At 39.3% G+C, this 25,026-nt stretch overlaps 1 protein-coding gene across 3 annotated transcripts in view; it reads right to left on the bottom strand.

Moving 5' to 3' along the window:
* The window catches only part of rps6kc1 (ribosomal protein S6 kinase polypeptide 1), a 176,484-nt gene extending 153,534 nt beyond the window's left edge, over window positions 1-22,950 (bottom strand). For 2 of the 3 annotated variants that reach the window (XM_060831475.1, XM_060831473.1), the window contains exons 1-3: window positions 22,793-22,950; window positions 21,977-22,012; window positions 10,515-10,635 (exon numbers count right to left, since the gene is read on the bottom strand). In XM_060831475.1, coding sequence (XP_060687458.1) covers window positions 10,515-10,635; window positions 21,977-22,012; window positions 22,793-22,894 — 259 coding nt within the window. In that variant the 5' untranslated portion in view covers window positions 22,895-22,950. The remainder of the gene's footprint in view (window positions 1-10,514; window positions 10,636-21,976; window positions 22,013-22,792) is intronic. The other variant, XM_060831474.1, reaches the window with a different exon arrangement.
* Window positions 22,951-25,026: the final 2,076 nt, after the last annotated feature.

The raw sequence follows: 25,026 nt of genomic DNA on the forward strand, positions 1-25,026 counted from the left end.
ACAAGAAATTAGTGTTCAGTTCATTTACAGCTTTTCTCAGACATTTATTTTTTAAGATCCACTCTGAGGATGTGGGCATCACTAGTAAAGTGGGCATTTTGATCCATCATTGTCAGTGACCTGGCCAATAATTACAGTGATGTTTGATTACACATTGCACTTTTATGTCGTCTCAGGAATAAACAAAATAATTCATGGAAGCTGAAATAAATGAAAGTATGAGTGATCATGTACTGGGATTCTAGATGCATGACTGGTCTTGGCTGAATAGATCGCTGGCCGCCATTAATTACAGAGCGAAACAGACACTAAAAATGTTCTTTGGCAGACTGTCTTCAAAGAAATGACAATTCTCAAGCAATGACAAGTTCTGAATGATGATCTCAACACCACCTCCCAACTGATCTTGTTATTCTGGAAAAAAAAGGATATAGCAGCGTAACCAAGTTTCAAGTACTGCCTTTCCAATGTTATGTTGAGTACAAATAAGCAAAGCAGCCTGTCTGCCTCATGCGAGCAACAGCAACATAACAATGCCTCATTACGGATACCAAGTGGACCACTCCCTTAATCCTGAAGCTGTATAAAAATGAAATAATCATAGGACAGACCAAGAAATGGAGATATTAGAACGGAAACAGAAACAAGAAGTTAAAAGCCCAATGATCACAAGGCAAAGCAGGAATATCAAGATGTAAGAGATCTTGGTAGCTAGAATAAAGCCACCATAAGACAAAAATAAAAATGAATGCCAAAGAATTTAATATTTCTTATAATTTTTATTCCGGTCTTTTCTCTTGTAAATATATAGATTGATTGCTGACATGTCAGAAGTCCTGTGATATGTCATTGTTGCCATCTTTCATGCAAGAGTTCAAAACAAATGTCAGCCAGTTATTGGACCATAACTGACACAATCAAGCTGAATTCAATCAACACAAATACACATATTTCACCACTCACTGAATAATAAACAAGAATGGGGATACTGACTTCATTTCCATTAGATGAACTGGAAATTCCAGGGGCAACTGGTGTCCTCATACTCTCAGGGTTAACACCAAGATCAGCTCATACAGAGTAGACTGGAGGAGCCTGCAATCTTCCTTATTAAATATATAGGTCAGCTCCTTGGTGACTTAACCAACTGCTGAAAATGTGTTGCTGGTTAAAGCACAGCAGGTTAGGCAGCATCTCGGGAACAGGGAATTCGACGTTTCGAGCATAAGCCCTTCTCGAAACGTCGAATTCCCTGTTCCTGAGATGCTGCCTAACCTGCTGTGCTTTAACCAGCAACACATTTTCAGCTGTGATCTCCAGCATCTGCAGACCTCATTTTTTACTCGAAGACTTAACCAACTGAACCATCAGAAGCTCATAAGGCTTTCTCAGTTTCCTAACTCCATTATTGTACCAAATATTTAGAGATTCTCCGACAGCTGTATTTTTACATCCACATAAGCACAGAAAGGGTGATCCTGGATAATTTTCTTTTCAGAAGATAAAATTTAAGAGACTTCAGGTATTCAGATCTACGATAGTTTATTTTTCGTTATTTCCACTGGAACTCCTACTGAGCCCCAGAAACAGCTGTAAACCAGGAAGTGGAACAGAGGTAGGAATTCAATAAAGTGCTACCAAGCAGATTGTTGGAGCTGTGGGTGACAAGTTGCAGAATCCTGATGACCTTCATCCTAGATATCAAATGAAGTGACGAATGAAATATTTGATACACTAGTTTTAAATTTCCCAAACTCCCTAGATTCAGGGAAAATTCCATAGGATAGTAAAAAAAATGTGAATGTAACTCCTTTATTCAAAAATCAAAGCTCACAGAAAGCAGGAAACTACAAGCCAATTAACTTTAACATCTGTCACAGGGAAGATGTTATTATTAAAGACATTATACAGGTTTTTAGAAGAATTAATTGGCAAAGTGAACATGGTTTTATGGAAGTGACATAATGTTTAACAAATTCTTTGGAACTCTCTGAAGGAATAACTTGTACTCTACTTGGACTCCCAGAAGGCATTTGCCAAGGTGTCAGATTAAAAGCTATAATTCAAAGCCTTTGGTCAGGTCAACAAACAAACAAACAAACAATGTAGGGATCCTTGCTCGGTTTCCAGCACTTTGCTTGAACTTGATCACATTGCTTCTCATCAGCACGAATGCCAAACTGGGATTCTGCATACAGAGTCTGTAAGGGGAGTGCTGAAAATATGTTGCTGGAAAAGCAAGCAGGTCAGGCAGCATCCAAGGAGCATGAGAATCGACGTTTCGGGCATGAGCCCTTCTTCAGGAACTTCCTGCTGTGCTTTTCCAGCAACACATTTTCAGCTCTGATCTCCAGCATCTGCAGTCCTCATTTTCTTCTGTAAGGTGAGTGACAATCCTGTGGAGAATTACCATTGCATGAATTTGCCCCCACTGTGAAGAAAAGTAAAATACTATGATGACTATCACAACTGACGTGTTTCCTTTCCACTTGTACAAATTCAAGACAGAAGATAACCTTGTTAATCTTAGAAGGTTCAGGCCTCCCTCAAATATAGACCCTCAGCAGGAACACCAATCCTCCACAATCACTTAGTACACTTCTCAACTCAAGTCAGAAAAGTTTGCGAACCTGGAATGTTCCTTTCCAACTACATCATTTTAAACGTAACCGGCAAAGGCAAGTTTAGCACTCAGCAGACTCAACCATCAACTTTGGAACTGGTCTCAAAAAGATCCAAGTCTACGAGGTTGTGGTTCTTGCATTACATCTCCAAGGCGGAGTTTTCAGACAATGCATTGCTCCTTTACTATTTAAGATCTAGCTGCAGCATCAAATGCATGGACAAATTCCTGAACTGCAAAAGGTCCTGAAATCTGTTGCATATCTGATAACGTTTGGAGTGCAATTCCACTGGGGTGGCCATATGATTGGCATGAAGGAATCCTATGTACCAAGGAAACCATTCTGCCAATGCCACAAGACATCCCAAAATCAGATACAAAATGTTCTGAAAGCCAATTTCAGAGCGTGTAAAGTTGAACCCCACTAAATGGGAGTAAAACAATCCTTAACCTTCCAAATTGAGAAATCAATCTTGGCATTTGAAGAGAAGAGATACAGGTTCCTAAAAGACAAGGCAACTGACTTCACCCATCAATAATGGCTTCGTATTCAATATTTATAATCAGATCTTCAAGTTACAATTTGGTTTCGCATCACACATGATTATACCAACACATACAGTAACCAATTTAATCTCCTCACTGAAACAGCAGGGGAGACCATCACTGTTCCTCCTAAACCAATCATTCACAATGAAATTGAACATTTAAATGGATTGCAAAAGTCTAGAATGATTTAATTAAAAACTTAGGATAGGCACAGGCTCATGAAAGAATGTCAATTAATGTGTTAACATCTTCTTTGTGTTTTATCGTTGAGGTTTGAATTTTGCTATTCAATAACCATCAGAGTCTTTTTCACTTCAGAGACCAGACTCTAAGAGGGTGGTTTGGGGTCAGTAATTCTAACCTCTTTTCTACTTTATTTCTGATTTAAGTAGAAAGAACAGTTATTTATAGATGTAACACATAGCCCCAAATGAAAACACAACAGGAACGGATGTGCAAGTGCACTGAACCCACATTGGCAGTCAGTGTCAGGAGCAGATGCAAAATCTCTGCAATGATATTAAGGTAACAAAATGACTGCATCCATAGAGGGAATAACCACCCCACTCCCACTGATTAAACTGCCGCAATCTACAATAAAGCAGACCATGAAAATACATAAAATAAAAAAGAAGTTTATTTACAATATATGTTTTTTTTCTCTCCTATGTGGTTAAGGTTTTGTGCAGTAAACTTCCCACACCACAGGTATCACAGATGGATGGTGTTTGTTCCCCTAATCCCAGGAGTAATGTGTCTAATACAACATGATTTAAATATATTTCTTAAGTATTTCATTCACAACAATTTAAATTGATTTTTGCCAGAAGAAATCACATTCAATTTTCCAAGTCTTTAAATTCATTGGAAATTCAGAATCTCATTTGCTTAATTTTCTGATTGGAGATCTTCAGCACCCACTGAATCATCAGAAACATGTTTAAGAGAGGGAACAGTTGGTAAATGATAAGCAGAGTGGATAAAAGATCCTGCAATTGTTTGAGGACTGCACAGCATTGCAAGTCCATGTCAAGGCAATTTGTTAGCTCAAAATACAGTAACAGCTGACTCTGAGATTTCCATTGCACATGTGCAGGAAACACTCCCCATAGGGTTGCAGCATAAATAAACACAGCCTGATTTATATAACATATTTAAATACCTCAGCACATGGCAAATGACTTCAAAGTCAATAAAATAAAGTTTAATCATTGTTGTAATGTGGGAAACATGTCACAAAATCCTACAAACAGTTACACAATAATGGGCAAGGTTATAAACAAATGGCTCAAAATAGTGATGTCATTTAAGGGGTAAATGCTGGACAGAAAAGGGCAAACACCCTTTCACGACTTCTGAGTGTGATGGAATCTTGTGTAAGAGCCCAGAGGGAACATAGGATCTCAATTGGTTGACACCATTGAAAGTTGGCGCAGTACTGAAATGTCACTATAAATGCTCTGGACTGAAACTGAACCCATGAGCTTTTAACATACAAGTGAAAACGCAAATGGGAGATTCATATTACAAAATGAATAACTTGATTTTAGCCTCTAATAATGACTAGCCCATTACTCCTCTAGTACCTTTTAAAAAAAAAACCTTAAGTTTATTGTAAATGCTACTGGTATGAAGAAATTAGAAAGGGAGTACAGGTATTATTAAGGTAATAATTCTTTATATTTATTTGAAGGAAGGTAAAGGTGAAGGGTAAAATGTATGCTGGGCGGTGGAGAAAAGCAAGAGGAGAAACAGTAAAGCCTTTGGCCATCTTTCTCCAATCCTTTATAGCTACAGGTGTGGTGTCAGATGATTGGGTAACAAGTAACATTGGTCTATACATGTGTCCTTTTTAATAAAATAATACAATCAGCATAACCCCTCAGGCAGAAAAATCATTGGAAAACTTTCTGATGAACAAGTGAACCTTTATTTAGAAAAGGTACAGATCAATCAACGACACTCAGCACAGATTTCTTAGGTGAAGGTCATGACTAACTCAACAAGGTGATTTTTTTTTCCCTCGGTGGTAGCAAGTTAATGTATTTGGTGTTACCTACATAGGTTTTTGCAAGGCTTTTTGATAAGGCTGACTGGTCACAAAAGTAAAGCCTTTGGGAGCCAAGACAAAACAGCACATCAGTCCAAAATTGAATCACAGGCAGAAAAAAAAGCTTAGAGAGTATTTATGTGACCGGAAGACTACTTCCAGAAGACCTCCAAAACAGGCAGTATCAGATCCCTTGCTTTTTTATGATACGTATCAATGATTTGTAAGGTGTGCAGTTAAGAAGTTTGTAGGTAATACAGAAGTTGGCCATGCTGTTGATAAAGAACAAAAATGCTGTAGAATGCAGGAAGTCAATGGACTTCAAGTGGGTACAAGTGGCAGATTAATTTCCATTCAGAAAAATATGAAATAATGCATTTAAAGAAGGCTAACAAGGCAAGAGAATGCATTACAAATTGTTAAATACAGAAGGACACATGTGCATAAGGTCCCTGGGCAAATGGCTAGAAATTCCTGGAATCATTCACGCTCTAAAGTACATTACTTGTTGTATGAATATCCTACAATAACACTACATTCAATTAGGGACAGAACAAGGGATAAAAGTCATCTCCTGAACCAGAAAGTCACCCCCTTTAACACGATCAATTTTATCAGCTAAGAAAAAGGGCTTCCTCACCACACTCCCTTCATGGAGATCAAATTGGTTCTGACCCAGAACCATATAACCTTTCATCACCAACACTATCCCCCTTCCCAAATCTTCCTTTTCACTTTACCCTGCACATTCCTTCTCCTGAGAGAGAGATACCTAGTCTAATCATTTCTTTCATTACTTCTTCTCCTCCATCCTCCTTTTGATCCCCATCTCTTCCTGGGTTTTTCTCTGGCATATATTCTGACCAAATATTTAATTTCCATCATTTGATTTTAATATCAGAGGTGTCCACAGATTGAACTAACTTGTAAAAATAAAAGGACAAATACGAACTCAAAATATCTGCAATCACCTGACCAGATTGAACCAAGCTCATGAAATCATCAGTTATCACAAATTATTCTGGGCCAAAATTACTATTGTTTTAAACAGGCACCAAAACACAGAATGACATCTTATGATTGATTCACACTTTTACAGATATTACACATTACAGCAGAAGTCAACTTCAAATTATCCAGTTTGAAAACAAAAAACAATAGAATCCAAAATACACGATATGCTATACTTCAACAGCTGCTTTTGAACACCAAAGAGATAAGGAAAATGAATATATTAGTTAGAATTGGAATCAGAGTGCCTGGTGACAAAGCAACTCGGAAAAACAACAAATTCAGTGAGAACTCAATGATATCTGCACAGACAATAGCCCAACTTCCTTTCAGGCAATATATGAACGTTTGTGCTTGTACATGATGCTGCACTGTCATCTTTTTGAGGTAGAAGACAATAAAATTCCTCTTTCTTTCACCCAAAAAAACCTTGCCATTTGGTTTCTTCCTTTTCATATAATTAATTACATTCTAATTGAACGGTGTTAGCTGCATACCAACAAAGAAATATTTGTTCTGACTGACTGAGGGGATGGTTTTAAAACATGGAAGCTGATATTACTCCTTGCCTAGTCTTTTCTTTAACCACTTCCTAACTCATCCCCTCTATTGCCCAGTCCCATTTTTTTTGCCAACTCCTCAACCTTAACATTGAAATTGGCATCAACACCCCATACACAACATAAGTGATGCAACTAGATTTCTGAACGGTATTTTTTAAATGTAACTGAATGTCCAAAAAACATTTTAAAAAAAACAATCCGGTTGTTTGTGTCATAAAGTGAAGCCATTCATTTTTAAGACTCTAAAATAGTGTTTCTAAAGGAAAAAGTAAACTCATAACTGAATAGGCTGGATCTCCGTATAAACTCTCGCTGTAAAAGATGGCAGTGTTACCAAATAATTGATAAGTAGAGTAAGAATAATAAAGTGCTTAACGCACAGTGCAAGCCCACCTTTAACATTTATAATGTGCAACAGAAATGTATTTCTTCTTGACCAACGTAACTAAGGAGAAAACTGGAGACTCAAATATTAAACTTAATAGTTTAAGAATCTTTCAAACCAAATTAAGGGAAGTCAAAGAAATTAAACAGCTTTATCTGAAATTCACTTGAAGCTTTTCTTTTTTACAATTCCAAGTGAACATCAAAAAGAAACAAAGTTGATGGACTGTTGCAGACCAGTGCAGCCAAAATACCTTATCTATAGGGTTGGGCTGAAGACATCGAAGGGAGGGCGAGTGACTGAGTGAGGTCAAAAGTTATTATTTTAGGGTTGTGAACCTCCCTGCTTGCCACCATTTTCACAGGTCTGTCTCCCTCTCCTGCTCTCACAGGTCTTTCCCACAACCCCAGCCTTTCAGTTTTCAATGAAGAGTTGTGATCATTTTCAAGTCTTTAAAGTGAGTAACAGTAGATACAACTTTGGGAAGTATTGGTCCCATCCCAATTATGTTTGGACGTGGTTATTGAGTGCAGACTACAATTCAAAACTACTGTAATCCTGTACTAATAAGCATACACAAACAAGCCACAGTTACCATTGAATAAGTACTGCAAGAAACTAAATGCATCACTCTGGTTCAAGAGGTCTTTTTTTCTTCTTGAAGCTGGAGTTAAGGTACAGTTAGTTTCTGGAGTGTATAAGTCTGCACACACCAGTACTAAATCCTGCCTCAACTAGGTACCAGCCCTGCAATAAATGAAAATGTTCATTTTGCCAGTAGATACGTCACTATTCTTTCCAAGATTAAAGATACTCAAGTTTAGATATTTCAACTGCATTTCACCAAGCAGTTGAGCACCCCTGAAAGTCAACCTTGCCATAAGCTTCAGCATTAAAACAAACTTTTGTCTTTTTTTGTTGCAATGAGCAATATGGCATCAGACCAAATTATTTTTGAATAAATGGAAATTGCAGCTAGTCCAGACTTCAACTGCCCAGTCAGAATGCTCGAGAGTGATTCAGAATGATTTACCTTATTTCTTCCTGCACCCCCTTCCCAACCTTGCACAAATCACTTCATTTCCTTCTATTCCTTTCACCTTCACACATTTATCCAGATTCCTCTTCAACACACCAATGTTCTTTGTCTCAACTATTTCAAGTGGTGGCAAGATGCACATTCAAATAATTTTTTAAGAGTTTCTCCTGATTTTTTTTAAAAATTGGACCTGGGCAGTACGGTGACACAGTGGTTAGCACTGCTGCCTCACAGCGCCTGAGACCCGGGTTCAATTCCCGCCTCAGGCGACTGACTGTGTGGAGTTTGCACGTTCTCCCTGTATCTGCGTGGGTCTCCTCCGGGTGCTCCGGTTTCCTCCCACTGTCCAAAAAGATGTGCAGGTCAGGTGAATTGGCCATGCTAAATTGCCCATAGTGTTAGGTAAGGGGTAAATGTAGGGGTATGGGTGGGTTGCGCTTCGGCGGATCGGTGTGGGCTTGTTGGGCCGAAGGGCCTGTTTCCACACTGTAAGTAATCTAATCTAATCTTACTGGTGACAACTCACATTCTTACCCTAACTAATGAAGAAAGAATGTTTTAAGCAGCCAATAAACGTTCGGGCTTTATTGCTAGGGGTTGGACTTTAAAACAGGGAAGTCTTGTTCTAACCAAACAGGGTGTTGGAGATACTACATCTGAAATACTGTAGATAGGTTTGGCCTCTGTATTTAATAAAAGGATATACTGTTGCTGAGGGCAGTACAAGAATTGATTCACTGAGCTAATTCCTGAGAATGAAAGGATTGAACAGGACAGTTAAACAAGTTAGATCTTTTGAATTTAGAAGAATGAGGGGTGATTTGTTGAAACACACAAGATTCTGTGCTTGACAATGTAGTTGTTGAAACAATACTAAGATAAATCTCAAACTAGGGCACACAGTTACAGAATAAGGAGACACTCATTTAAATCTGAGGATAACGGATTTATCCATTATAAATGGATAATGCCTGGATCACTGAAAGTATTTAAAAGGAGAGGTAAATAGACTTTTGAAATAGTAGGAGGCTAAGGACTATGCTGAGCTGGCACGAAACAGGAGTGAGGCCTGGGGCAGATCAGCCATGATGTTGCTGAATGGCAGGCAGGCTTGAGGGGCTCATGTCAAGATTAGAGTGATGCTGGAAAAGCACAGCAGGTCAGGCAGCATCTGCACAGCAGGAATAAAATTCATGCTTTGGGCAAAAGCCTTTCATCAGGAAGAAGGGCTTTTGCCAAAAGCATCAATTTTCCTGCTCTGCGGATGCTGCCTGACTTGCTGCGCTTTTCCAGCACCACTAATCTTGACTCTGATCTCCAGCATCTGCAGAACCCACTTTCTGCCTTGAGGGGCTAATGGTCTAGTCCTGCTTTTTTTTAATGTTCTTATGTTCTAAAGGAAATACCTTCTCTAAGTCTACCTCATCAAACATCTCCGTAATTTTAAAGATATCCAGTAGATTCCCATCAGCATGAAGAAAACAGCTCACTCAGTCTCTATTGATGGATATAACCTCTCAGCTCTGGTATCAGCTTTGTGAATCTTTTATGAAACTTTGCCAATATCTCTATACCAGTTTGCATCATGGAGGCAGTTTTGAAAGTGTGGTCAAACCAAGTTTCTAAACATTTCATGCAATGTTGTGTTTTCAATCCTGTTCCTCTAACAATGAGCCCCAATGCTTTGTGTGCAACTTTAAAGGCTTTGTTAACCTGCATTTCTGCTTGGAATGATTTCTGAACCAGTCTCCTTGGATCTTTTCGACCTCTGCTCCACATACATTTATAGTCTCCTGATCCTGCTCACTAAAATGCACCAGTCACACATGTCCATTTTAGAGTTGTTTGCCAATTGCATACACAAGTTTATTTTTATTTTTGCGATCTTCCTTTGGATTAATTATATTCCTCAAATTAGTACAATCTACAAACTTTGAAATTGAAATTTCTGAATGCACTATCTAGCTTGTTTACTTAACTGGTGCTGAGCCCCTACCTCTACTGTATTGTACACAACTTTCCATCAATTCTGCCACTTTGTCTCTAACACCACATCATCTGACTTTACTAGATTGTTAATTCATACCACACAAACAAATTTGAAAACTTAAAAGCATATGCAGGGGTGTATGCGTAAGTGAAGAATTGTGTACTTCCCGCATATGCAGCAGCATATTTCCCATTGTAAACTGGAGTGTCAATTCCACTGACACTGTACATTTTGCAGTAAAAGCAGAAACAATTCTGGCACTGCATTTTTGCAAACAGTTAGAAAGAAAACATAACTGCCTTACCAAAAACTTTTCCTTTAGCAAAAGGTGGAAATAATTCTGGATGCCTGTATAAAGTTTTATGAAGCTGCCAGAGCTCTTTGTGAAGTTTCTTAAAATCACTGTAACGTTTCCAAACTACTATCTGAAACAAGGGGGGAAAGTGAGTTATTAGCAAACCAATATGACTATTTCCACTTCAACACAGTTAAAGTAGCTACATTGACAAAGAAAATAAAAATACTTTAATACAGGTTCTGGAGTTATCCGGTCAGTGGCTAAATCTACTACACAATGCAGTACTAAGTCAATCAGACCAGTGTCCACAAGTTCCATTTCTGGTCTGTGTCAAGTCAGTTAGTTAATTGTAACCGGCTATCTATTACAATTGGGTTCAATGCCCTGGAGTGTAGGGGAAGAAACAATTCAGGAATCTTGGTTCTTTTGTCTGTGACACCCCCCCCTCCACCGCTAACAAATATGGATGTCTGGTAGACACAGTGCCTTGGCCAAGATGTCTTTCAAAATCAAATAGTCTGTTGGCATTGGATGTCCAGACTCAGTCAGCAAAGCGTATTCAGTCACACCCCAGCATGACACCTACAGGGAGAAGTGAGAAAATCCAGATAATATCTATTCCCAAATCTGTAATATGAAGTAATATGCAACTAGAATACAAACAAAAATGAAACTCAAAAATATTGCACTACAAAATTTAATAATCCAGCTAACAGTGCAAAGTCCTGTTTTTTTTTCCAAATTTACTATTCCCAGTCTATAAACCTCAGCATGCCAAAAAAAGTCCCTTGGCAACAAACTGCACCACATACTTTAAGAATTCAATTATAATGATTAACAAATTCGCTAAGAGGCAGTTCATTATTACCAATCAATTCTTTATCTTTAGTGTTCTCATTGATTAAAAGCTAGAAACTTAAGTTTTTGGTTTGTAATAAGTTACTTGAATAATTTAAAACTACAATACCTGGTGGTGTAGGAAATATCAGGAATAGAAGGGTCTGCAAATGATGGGTAGGAAAATTGAATGGGAAAATATGGATAAAAAATTTGTTATATATGGTATTTAAGTTAGTAAATTAGTTCAATTCCAGATAGTGGATTGCAAGATAAATACTAGTTAAGAATGCAACTTTAAGATTCAACATGAAAATTAACTAGACCACATGGTACCACAGTTTGTACTTTACATCAAAGAAAATTGCATTGTATTGTTGTTGCAAACTTATGGTGAATTAACTATATAAAATATTCTGACATATTATGAAGCTAAAGAGCAATATTTCTGTATGAAACAATCAAAACTATTTTTAAAGAAACAGTAATAGTGTTTCATGCATAAAATATGTGTAGAATGCTACAATAGTGCATTGGTCTGTAAAATAATGGACAAGATAGTTTGTGTCATTCCCCACAAGCTGGGTTTATGATTTCAGCCAGATCTGCAAGAAGCAAAATCCAGAAATAAGTCAGCACGTCCTCAAAAGGCACAGAGAAAACTGGCATGCACTGATTCCTGTGGAATCTCCATCAGCTCCCGTTGGCTGGTTACAAAGTTGCATGAACTTAAAAGGTTAGGATGATTGTTGATTGATAAAGAGACAATCTATAAGGGATTCTACAGCTTATAGGTTAATAAACTATGCAGTTAAAGACCTAGACTTATCATAGTAGACTTATCACACAAGATTGATTCTAACTCATTAATTGAGAAGGAATTTACAGTCAAACTAACATAGAATCCACTTTATTGAACAATTATAAAGCACAGGCCAAAATTACCGAGTTTAATTTAACGTGTGCAGTCAGTGAAAAAAAACATTTCAAGTTTAGTTTGACTATTCTGTACAGTTTAAGAATCACATCTAAAATCACCTTTCTTTTTCCCCCCAAAACTAAAAATAAAACTGACAGCTTAACTGTAGTCTTTCCAAGGTTTAACTTTGTCCTCCATTTAATCGAAGACCAGAACAGATTTAAACAAAATACTACAGAGATTAAGAAAAACATTCTGTAGTTTGTATTGCGTTTTCATTTCTTGATTTGCTTTGTTGATAGGTTGACTGCAGTGACTGGATCAACCACTGAGTCAACTGACAAACCTAAATTCCACATATTAACACATTTGAAAAAGTATGTACAACTCCATTCTTTAACCTTTGTGAATACTTTATATTTCTCCTTGTGAAATTTAAATCAATCACGAGTACCTATATACTTTTGTCAATCTTTAGCCATTTACTTAGATTCAACTGTTCTTTTGCCTTTCTGTCCCCTTAACCTATTCACCATCTCCCACTCACTCCTGCTCCTCACTCAGACACACACTAATCTGTGAATTGATCGGATTGCACCAACTTCTGCATCCGAGATGTTAATCCAAGCAAGAAGTAATTAGACACTACAACAATTTCAACACCAAGCTTAAGATTTAGCATTTCCTTTTCTAACATGCCATTTTTCCACCAAATCTGCCGTCTTTTTTTGTTTAAAAATTCTTTTCCTTTCCTCCTTTCTTAGCTAAGACAGTAAACACATGACCTGCTCCTCATCTTTGCCAATATGCCTCCATAAAAAAAAGCAACACTTGTGATACACCACAGTTGCTTGGAGTGAGTAACTATCCTGTTCATTTTTCTATTCAAATTTCAATAGTCTCACATTACATTATATCTTAATGTTCAGTATTGCAAAACAACAACACTAAAGGGCACTTTTGACAAATTACATAATTGTCATCTTCAGTTTTGAGTTTAATTACTGCTTTGGTGCAGGGATGCAAAGACATCATGAAATATTATGATTTACTGTTTTCCTGATGATTAAGATCCAGTAATGATAAAACCTAAAGCTGTGTTTCAAAAAAAAAGGCAAAAAAGTAAATTCCCTGATGAAAAGCCTGACTCAAATCTCACTGACAACACCCAAATAAATTACATTTTTCACCAAGACCACCTACTAAAGAATGAAATAAGTCAAGATTAGAGTGGCGCTGGAAGAGCCCAGCAGACAGGCAGCATCCGAGGAAAATCGAAAATGAAGGGCTTTTGCCTGAAACGTCAATTTTTCTGCTCCTCAGATGCGGCCTGACCTGCTGTGCTTTTCCAGCACTATTCTAATCTTGACTCTGATCTCCAGCATCTGCAGTACTCACATTCGCCTAAAGAATGAAATAAGCTAACTGGAACGGAGATAGTAAAATGCCGTCAGAATACAGAACTTTATTGTCCTTCAGGGCCCAAAGGAAGTTTGACAATGGAGATTCTTGCATCAACGCTGAAGATCAAGTGAGAAGAAGCTGTGCATTTTTAATCCAACCAGATTCTTTGAAAGAATTATCATAGATTATCAAGTCATTATCACAATGCCATTTGTGGGAGCTTGCTCAGTATAAATTAGCTATCTCCTACATCGTACATCAAAATATACATCAAAAAGATAGTTTGAAATGACCACTGGTCTTGAAAAGATTGATACAAATGCATGGTTTTTTTTCGTTTTAGGATTGAATTGGATCGTAAATTGTTTTTTCTTCCCCAAAAGAAGTGGATCAGGACAAGTTCTGACATTCTAGAGATGTTTATAAGTTGCCTAGAGATAATAAATTTCACCAAATATGTTAGAGGTTTAGTTTATTGTGGAAATCAAATTTGAGTAACTTGAAATTAGGGAAATTATTGTTTTCTTTAAGAGATCAGCGGACATCCAACCTCTCAGCTGGGAAATTTCATACAAAAAGGAATTAAATAAATTCTTAACTAAATCATACGAGGAATGAATGCAGAGTACAAAATGTAGGAAGATAATTTGAGAAGTGAATTTACACAATTGAGTTAAAATGCAGTATGAGTTATCTAACAATATGACAACTTTATCACTTCCACTGAATATGGTGCACAAGTTGGCTGGCAATAAAACACCAGTTGAGGCTGATGTTGAACATTTAATATGAATGAACTGGAGACCACATATCTCCTCAGCAGTTTTCCTTCAGGAAGCAGGTGCAAAGGCCTGGAGTTTGCTGTAGTCATAAGGCTACAACTGTCAGCATCCATCATTATACCCTCTCTGAATCTGACAGCAACTTCCTGAATCCATAAGTTTGCAATTAACCAGACTTGCCTTCAGTGGTTCTAAGACTTCTCCATCACGTGCTTTTCTTGAACTGCCTCAAACTGTTACCAATTAGAAATCACTGAATTGGTGTCAACTTCCTTGTATTATTTTGTATAAAAAACCTCGTTCAATAAGCTGTAAATGTTTCATTGTTTAGGAATGTCTCCAGTCTTGAAAGACTAATTTCCCATTTGTGCACTATCAAATTTCTCCATTATAATAAAAAAAACACAAACTCCTTTGTTAAACTTTGTAAGCAATATTCCAGCTTCTAACTTAATGCCATGCATACATCCTGTTAACCTTACTCTCTGAAAAATGTAATTAATAGTAAAGACAACATTTTAATATTCTTGTTTCCTGCCTTTTAGTGCACTTCAATGTTATCGCCCACTTACCCCTTTAATGATCTCACTGTTGCTGTGCACAAGTAGATTCCCTTGGTGCCAGATTCAAACCAACATTGGGAAGGGGAAAATCCATGTCACATATACTGTACAATGTTTCCTGGCAGCTAATTATGGATAGTATCCTAAAATTTGTTAGATTGGCCAAAATGATGTTAAACTAAGTAGATCATAGATATGTACAGCATGGAAAGAGACCCTCCGGTCCAACCCGTCCATGCCGACCAGATATCCCAACCCAATTTAGTCCTACCTGCCAGCACCCGACCCATGTCTCTCCAAACCCTTCCTATTCATATACCCATCCAAATGCCTCTTAAAATGTTGCAATTGTACCAGCCTCCACATCATCCTCTGGCAGCTCATTCCATACACGTACCACCCGCTGCGTGAAAAAGTTGCCCCTTAGGTATCTTTTATATCTTTCCCCTCTCACCCTAAACCTATACCCTCTAGTTCTGGACTCCGCGATCCCAAGGAAAAGACCTGGTCTATTTATCGTATCCATGCACCTCATAATTTTGTAAACCTCTATAAGGTCACCCCTCAGCCTCCGACGCTCCAAGGAAAGCAGCCCCAGCCTGTTCAGCCTCTTCCCGTAGCTCAAATCCTCCAACCCTGGCAACATCCTTGTAAATCTTTTCTGAACCCTTTCAAGTTTCACAACATCCTTCCGATAGGAAGGAGACCAGAATTGCATGCAATGTTCCAACAGTGGCCTAACCAATGTCCTGTACAGCCGCAACATGACCTCCCAACTCCTGTACTCAATACTCTGACCAATAAAGGGAAGCATACCAAACGCCTTCTTCACTATCCTATCTACCTGCAACTCGACTTTCAAGGGAAAAGAAGAAATCATATTAAGTCTGGAGTTGACCTAATGATTAGAAATTTCATTGGTTTCAAACTGTGTTTGTGTTTCACTTACAGAATGTTTATATCAAGTATTGTAACTCAGCAGTAACAAACTGAGTTGTCGCAGTAACTCTGAAAAAACTGAAGATTCATTTAAAACAGACAGTGAATCAGATGTGATAATGTAGACTATTTAATGGCTGAATTTGAGATTGTGCAATGTAAATATCACATAGCTGATCAGATGACAAAGTGAAAGCAAGTTAAAGCTGAGGTCAAAGTTAATTGAAAGCTAGTGATAATCGTCTTTCCAAGGCGATACAAGCAAGTCTTAACGAGTGTTCAAACCACTGGTCAAAGTGAAAATTGTCTGAAAACTGGATAGTGTCTACATTTGGATTTACAGCTTCTTTGTATGGAAAAAGTATATTAAAAAGCTTATCTCACAGGACAATTAGCCAGCTTGGGGAAGAGGTAGTCTGGTCAACTACTTGAAGTCAAGACAGAGCAAACCATTCATCTTTCATCAGATCTTCAGACAGGTCCATGTAAACAGGTTCATTTGTGATTGTATGCATTTGATGGGTAAACCTTCTGCAGTATTTTTGATTTAATAACAGCCATTGTTAGATCTGTCCTAGGTTATTGATATGGAGAATACACCCAATGGAATACTGAATGGCCTGGACAGAATGGATGTTGGGAAGATGTTTGCATTTGTAAGAGAGACTCAGACCCGAGGGCAGAGACTTAGATAAAGGGAAGACCTTTAACGGCGATCAGGAGAAACATCTTCAGCCAGAGAATGGTGAATCTATGGAATTCACTGCCACATAAGGCGAAGGTGGCCAGGTCATTGAATGTATTTAAGACCGAGGTAGATAGGCTCTTGATTGTCTAGGGGATCAAGGATTACAGGGAGAAGATGGGACATTGAGAAACTTATCAATGGAGCAGACTCTATGGGCTGAATGATTAGAGTGGTGCTGGAAAAGCACAGCAAGTCAGGCAGCATCCAAGGAGCAAGAAAATCTGTGTTTCGGGATGCTGACTGACTTGCTGTGCTTTTCCAGCATCACTTTAATCTTCAGCATCTGCAGTACCCACTTCCATCTCGATGGGCTGAATGGCCTAATTTCTTCTGCTATGTCAGATGACCAAAGAAAGTAGGAATAACGACTGCACCTTCGGAGGTCAGCGGCGAGCATCTTTGCTTTACCACTGACCATGAAATTCAGATTATTATTAAAGTCTACTGCGAGAAGAAATAAGGGTCAACTTTACACCATGTTTCAGCCATGTCTTCTATGTGTTGCATGTTTGCACTAGTAAATGACATGACGTCATAGAGTCAGAGATGTACAGCGTGGAAACAGACCCTTCGGTCCAACCTGTCCATGCCGACCAGATATCCCAACCCAATCTAGTCCCACCTGCCAGCACCCGGCCCATATCCCTCCAAACCCTTCCTATTCATATACCCATCCAAATGCCCCTTAAATGTTGCAATTGTACCAGCCTCCACCACATCCTCTGGCAGCTCATTCCATACACGTACCACCCTCTACATGAAAAAGTTGTCTCTTAAGTCTCTTTTATATCTTTCCCCTCTCACCCTAAACATGCCCTCTCGATCTGGACTCGCCAACGCCGGGAAAAGATTTTGTCTATTTATCCTATCCATGCACCTCATAATTTTGTAAACCTCTATAAGGTCACCCCTCAGCCTCCGACGCTCCAGGGAAAACAGCCCCAGTCTGTTCAGCCTCTCCCCGTAGCTCAAATCCTCCAACCCTGGCAATATCCTTGTAAATCTTTTCTGAACCCTTTCAAGTTTCACAACATCCTTCCGATAGGAAGGAAACCAGAATTGCATGCAATGTTCCAACAGTGGCCTAACCAATGTCCTGTACAGCTGCAACATGACCTCCCAACTCCTGTACTCAATACTCTGACCAATAAAGGGAAGCATACCAAATGCCTTATTCACTATCCTATCTACCTGCGTCTCCACTTTCAAGGAGCTATGAACCTGTACTCCAAGGTCTCTTTGTTCAGCAACACTCCCTAGGACCTTACCATTAAGTGTATAAGTCCTGCTAAGAGTTGCTTTCCAAAACGCAGCACCTCGCATTTATCTGAAATAAACTCCAGCTGCCACTTCTCAGCCCACTGGCCCATCTGGTCCAGATCCTGTTGTAACCTGAGGTAACCCTCTTCGCTGTCCACTACACCTCCAATTTTGGTGTCATCTGCAAATTTACTAACTGTACCTCTTATGTTCACATCCAAATCATTTATGTACATGACAAAAAGTAGAGGACCCAGCACTGATCCTTATGGCACTCCACTGGTCACAGTTCTCCAGTCTGAAAAACCACCCTCCACCACCACCCTCTGTCTTCTATCTTTGAGCCAGTTCTGTATCTAAATGGCTAGTTCTCCCTGTATTCCATGAGATCTAACCTTGCTAATCAGTCTCCCATGGGGAACCTTGTTGAGCGCCTTACTAAAGTCCATACAGATCACATCTACTGCTCTGCCTCAATCTTCTTTGTTACTTTTTCAAAAAACTCAATCGAGTTTGAGAGACATGATTTCCCACACACAAAGCCATGTTGACTATCTCTCATCAGTCCTTGCCTTTCCAAGTACACGTACATCCCGTCCCTCAGGATTCCCTCCAACAACTTGACCGCCACTGATGTCAGGCTCACCGATCTATAGTTTCCTGGCTTGACTTTACCACCTTTCTTAAACAGTGGCACCACGTTTGCCAACCTCCAGTCTTCCGGCACCTCAACTGTGACTATCGATGATACAAATACCTCAGCAAGAGGCCCAGCAATCACTTCTCTAGCTTACAATAGAGTTCTTGGGTACACCTGATCAGGTCCTGGGGTTTTATCCACCTTTAACCGTTTCAAGACATCCAGCACTTCCTCCTCTGTAATCTGGACATTTTGCAAGATGTCACCATCTATTTCCCTACAGTCTATATCTTCCATATCCTTTTCCACAGTAAATACTGATGCAAAATATTCATTTAGTATCTCCCCCATTTTCTGTGGCTCCACACAAAGGCCACCTTGCTGCTCTTGGAGGGGCCCTATTCTCTCCCTAGTTACCCTTTTGTCCTTAATATATTTATAAACACCCTGTGGATTCTCCTTAATTCTATTTGCCAAAGCTATCTTATGTCCCCGTTTTGCCCTCCTGATTTCCCTCTTAAAGTATATTCTACTTTCTTTATACTCTTCTTAGGATGCATTCGATCTATCCTGTCTATACCTGACAAATGCTTCCTTCTTTTTCTTAACCAAACTCTCAATTTCTTTAGTCATCCAGCATTCTCTATACCTACCAGCCTTCCCTGTCACCCTGACAGGAATATACTTTCTCTGGATTCTTGTTATCTCATTTCTGAAGGCTTCCCATTTTCCAGCCATCCCTTCACCTGTGAACATCTGCCTCCAATCAGCTTTTGAAAGTTCTTGCCTAATACCGTCAAAATTGGCCTTTCTCCAATTTACAACTTCAACTTTTAGACATGGTCTATCCTTTTCCATCACTATTTTAAAACAAATAGAATTATGGTTGCTGGCCCCAAAGTGCTCCCCCACTGATACCTCAATCACCTGCCCTGCCTTATTTCTCAAGAGTAGGTCAAGTTTTGCACCTTCTCGAGTAGGTACATCCACATACTGATTCAGAAGATTGTTCTGCATGCACTTCAGAAATTCCTCTCCGTCTAAATCTTTACCACTATGGCAGTCCCAGTCAATGTTTGGAAAGTTAAAATCCCTGACCACAACCACCCTATTATTCTTACAGATAGCTGAGATCTCCTTACAAGTTTGTTTCTCAATTTCCCTCTGACTATTAGGGGGTCTAGAATACAATTCCAATAAGGTGATCATCCCTTTCTTATTTCTCAGTTCCACCCAAATAACTGCCTTGGATCTATTTCCGGGAATATCCTCCCTCAGCACAGCTTTAATGCTATCCCTTATCAAAAAGGCCAGTCCCCCTCCTCTCTTGCCTCCCTTTCTATCCTTCCTGTAGCATTTGTATCTTGCAACATTAAGCTGCCAGTCCTGCCCAGCCCTGAGCCATGTTTCTGTAATTGCTATGGTATCCCAGTCCCATGTTCCTAACCATGCCCTGAGTTCATCTGCCTTCCCAGTCAGGCCCCTTGCATTGAAATAAATGCAGTTTAATTTAATAGTCCTACCTTGTCCCTGCCTGCCCTGATTGGTTGACTCACTTCTGTTCTCAACTGTACCAGTCTCAGATTGATCTCTTTCCTCACTATCTCCTTGGGTCCCACCCCACCACCACCTTACTAGTTTAAATCCTTCCAAGCAGCTCTAGCATATTTCCCTGCCAGTATATTAGCCCCTTTCCAATTTAGGGGCAATCCGTCCTTCTTGTACAGGTCACTTCTACCCCAAAGGAGATTCCAATGATCCAAAAATATGAATCCTTCTCCCATACACCAGCTCCTCAGCCATGCATTTATCTGCTCTATCCTCCTATTCCTGCCCTCACTAGCTCATAGCACTGGGAGTAATCCAGATATTACTACCCTTTAAGACCTCCTTTTTAAATTTCTGCCTAACTCTCTAATCTCGCTTCAGAATCTCAACCTTTTCCCTAGCTATATCGTTGGTTCCAATATGGACAATGACCTCTTGCTGGCCCCTCTCCCCCGGGAGAACATTCTGCACCCTCTCTGAGACATCCTTGATCCTGGCACCAGGGAAACAACACACCATTCTGTTTTTCTCTGCTAGCCACAGAAACATCTGTCTGTACCTCAGACTACAGAATCTCCTAACACAATTGATCTCTTAGAAGCCAACGTACCCCTCTTTGTATTACAGTCAGTCTCAATACCAGAAACCTGGCTGTTCGTGCTACGTTCCCCTGAGAATCCATCACCCCCTACATTTTCCAAAACAGCATACCTATTTGAAATGGGTATATCCACAAAAGACACCTCCCCTAGCTGCCTACCTCTCTTACCCTTCCTGGAGTTAACCCATCTATGTGACTGTATCTGAGACTTTCCCCCCTTCCTATAACTGCCATCCATCACATACTGTTGCTGTTGCACATTCCTCATTGCTTCAATCTGTCTCTCCAACCGATCCACTTGATCTGATAAGATTCGCATCCAACAGCATTTATGGCTGATATAACCCGCAGTAACCCTTAAACTCTCTTTAAACTCCCACATCTGACAAGAATACATATTACTGCAAAGGCCATTTTTGCTCCTTCACAATCTACAGACCCAGAAAATAACATCGTCTTATTCCTGTACAAAACACTGCACCAGGTTAAATTAATAGCTATGGCTTATATTTTAAGTTTAATCAAGAGACTAATCTCCAAAAACATATAATCAAGAAAGAACCCACTAATACAGCCTTTCTCTTGGACAGACTTAAAACAACAATTAACTAATCTGATCTTGCGTTGTGAACTTCACCCAAACCGGTTCCTCCAAGAAGGTTGTGAAATTCACATTCACTGTTTGTTAATTTTGACTGAGGAGAAAGTGAGGACTGCATGTGCTGGAGCTCAGAGTCGAGTGTGTAGTGTTGGAAAAGCACAGCAGGTCAGGCAGCATCCGAGGGGCAAGAGAATCAAAGTTTCGGGCATAAGCCCTTCATTAGGAAGGGGATGATGTAGTATCAACTGCTTCTCAATAGGAAAGCATTATAAAACTAATGATTTTAAATAAATGGTTATCACTTTTAAAGGAAGTAAATTTACAATGCCAAATTTAAGGGGTCATGATTTCCACTTTTGTAAGGTTCATTTGGGGCTTTTGTAGCAGGCAGTCTGTATTTTTTCATACAGTTGCACATACAACATACTAAACTTCCATGACCAAGGATTTTCATGATATCCACCTTCAAATGCAATCAAGACTATTTTCAATTTGTTCTTGTATTATTGTTATTTCTAATCTTTTATGCAGAATCCTTTCATGAAAATTAATTTTATCAGATATTTAAAATACTAATCAGCCACAATATTGAATTCAGCAACAGTCAATCTTCAACAGCTGATTACCTCCTGAACTTCTTCCGGATTTCTTCTTGAAACAATCTATTTTAAAAAAACGAAATGGATCTGAGAAATGCCATAAATCCAGTAGATTATTAAATATCAAGCATCAATTAAATATTAATTTTCATACACTTGTAGGGACTCTGTGAATTAAGAAGGTTGTGTTCAAAATACATGACTAGCTAGCGATTTTTGGCTAGATTTGTAGCTCAAACTTACATGCTTTACCAGTCATTCATCATGATGCAGAACAGCACAACCTTATGTGGATGAACCCGTACAATTACAGATAAGCAAATGACATGAATTTTAATTCAGCTGCAAAAATTAAATCAAGCTAATTATGGAATGTAACATTATAAATGACGTAATGTTGCTGTACAATAACACGGAAACGCCAAAACAAAAACGACTGTGCAAAGGCAACACCAAGTGCTTTTGCCGAGTCTGAAACACAGTTAAAAAACGCTCTTTACAACCAAATTCACCTTAATCTCCAACTGTTGAAGCCAGAAATAAATGAATTGTGTGACTTATTTCTGTGATTGCACAGATTGTTTTGCTGCAATATATGGCAGTAATATGACCTGCCCGCCTGTTGGGAGTCAGGCGGCTGCACGCGCTCCCCAGGCCGGTGTTCGAATTGTCCCGGGCTCGTTCTCTTTTCGAACTCGGGCTGAAGCCGGTGCAGCGTCGCCCGGCTCGCGGCCAGGCTCCCCCGCCGGCGGCTCTCAGCTGCAAACAGCATCCCCGCACCAAACTCCAAGACAGGCGGCTGCCTTTCCACCACCCACCCCAGGGCTCACACGACCAACTCACCCGCGCTGTCACTTTATAAACCGTGTAGCCTTTCCTGTGTCTCTTTGGATCGGTTATAGTGTAGAAGCGAACCAGGTCCCCTTTGTTTTTCTGTGGTAACATGATCTGTCAACCCCCAACCACTGCACCCGTACTCGGGTACTCTCTTTTTACATCATTTCCTCGTCCACTTATTCACACCGCCTACTTCCTATACGTCTATTCCGTGGCCTTTCCATGTGGAGACTAGTTTTCATTGTTATAAATATTCAGTTCTCTATGTCTTCAGCTTCAGTTTAGATAAATCCGATTTTAAAATTTGCAACCTAGATAATTATAGTTCACAGTCTCGATTTGTTTGTGTGCAGAGGAAACATCGACAAACTGGCACCAACACAAAATTCCTGATGAAGGGCTTTTGCCCGAAACGTCGATTTCGCTGCTCCTTGGATGCTGCCTGAAATGCTATGCACTTCCAGCACTACTAATCCATAAACAAATTGAATACTGCTGTCCATGTAGTTGCACTTTCATAGCTAGGTTGTTTTCTCCAGGTCGTGCTTCTCTATGCAAGTGATAAAATGTTTAGTTATGATCCTATCTCTTTGCTACTACTACTGGACAAGTCAGATCTCAGAATGAAGCCTGCCTTGACGTATCTTTAACTGTATGTTTAATTATTTCTGTTTATTTAGTTAACGTGGTGGCCTGTCATAAAGCACGGAAACATCCTTCAGTCCAGCTCGTCCATGCCGACCAGATATTCTACATTACGTAATCTAGTCCCGTTTGCCAGCATTTGATCCATATCCCTCGAAACCCTTCCTCATCATACAAGCATGTTGTAATTATAACCACATTCACTATTTCCTGGCAGCTTATTCTACACACAAGCCACCCTCTGCTTAAAAACAGTTACCCCTCAGATCCTTTTATAAATAATTACCTTCTCACCTTAAACTTTTGCCGTTTAATTTTGGACTTTCCCAGTGTAGGAAAAGGATCTTGGCTATCCAGGACCCTAACCATGACCCTGATGATTTTATAAGGTCACCCCTTAGCCTCTGATGCTCCAACCTAGTCAGCTTCTCCCTATAAGCCAAATCCTGCAGTCCCAGCAATATCCCACCAACATTGTGGGTGGCACAGTGGTTCGCACTGCTACCTTACAGTACCAGCGGCCTGGGTTCACTTCCCACCTCAGGTGACTGACACTGTGGAGTTTGCGTGTTTTCCCACAGTCCATGGTGAATTTGCCGTGCTAAATTGCTCATATTGTTAGGTAATGGGTAAATGTGTGGATTGTGCTTCGGTGGGTCGGTGTGAGCCGGAGGGCCTGTTTCCACACTGTAAGTACTCTAATCCTTGTAAATCTTTTCTGGACCCTCTCAAGTTTAATAATATCTTTCTTAGAGAAGTCACTGAAGCATATTCACGAAACAGCAGGGATCATTAACAACAGAACATATATTTATTACTTAAATGAAAGAAAACAAGCAGCATACATTAGTTAGGAAAATCTTAACACCCATTAAAACAAAGTTCCACACTGTTCCCAAATATTATCCATGCCAGAGATGGAAATTCAGAGAAATTATATTTGTACTTTTTAAATTTTATTCTTTATATCTTTATTGAGAAAATTTTTCTTTACAAAATTATAAAATTACAAAAATAAAACAATTTAAAATTATAACAATTATAATGAACAAACTACTACTCTATGAAACAAATCAAAACTACACTCACTACAAATCTATAAATAAATAAATAAAGTCACTCCGTGCAACCACACCAAAGCTCCCAATCTTCGGGAGCATTAATTAGTACTCCCGAATTTCTTCGGGATTCCTCCTCCCAGGGCACAAGGTTCATTAAACCTGATTATCACTGCTAAACAAATGTCCTAACTAAAATGGCAGACGAGTCCGCATCCAGGTAATTCACAAAGGGCTGCCATGTCTAATAAAATAGTTCCATTTTATGGTGCACCATGTTTGTGAGGAAATCTAAAAGGATGTGTTCCACAATTAACTTACACCACCCCAACAGGCCCAAAGGGATCTCAGACACCCAGCTCATCAAAATGATCTTCCTCGCACAGTAAGTGAGAATGTTAAATAGCTTTTTCTTATGTGCATCTAAGGAAGGTAAATTCAGCAAACCCAAGAGAAGAGAGACTGGGTCCACCTTCACTTCAGTCCCCAAGACCCTCTCTATTACTCCTGCCACAGCACTTCAGTACCTATGAAGCT

Source organism: Hemiscyllium ocellatum, chromosome 10, assembly GCF_020745735.1.
Source record: "Hemiscyllium ocellatum isolate sHemOce1 chromosome 10, sHemOce1.pat.X.cur, whole genome shotgun sequence".
Classification (NCBI taxonomy): Eukaryota; Metazoa; Chordata; class Chondrichthyes; order Orectolobiformes; family Hemiscylliidae; genus Hemiscyllium; species Hemiscyllium ocellatum.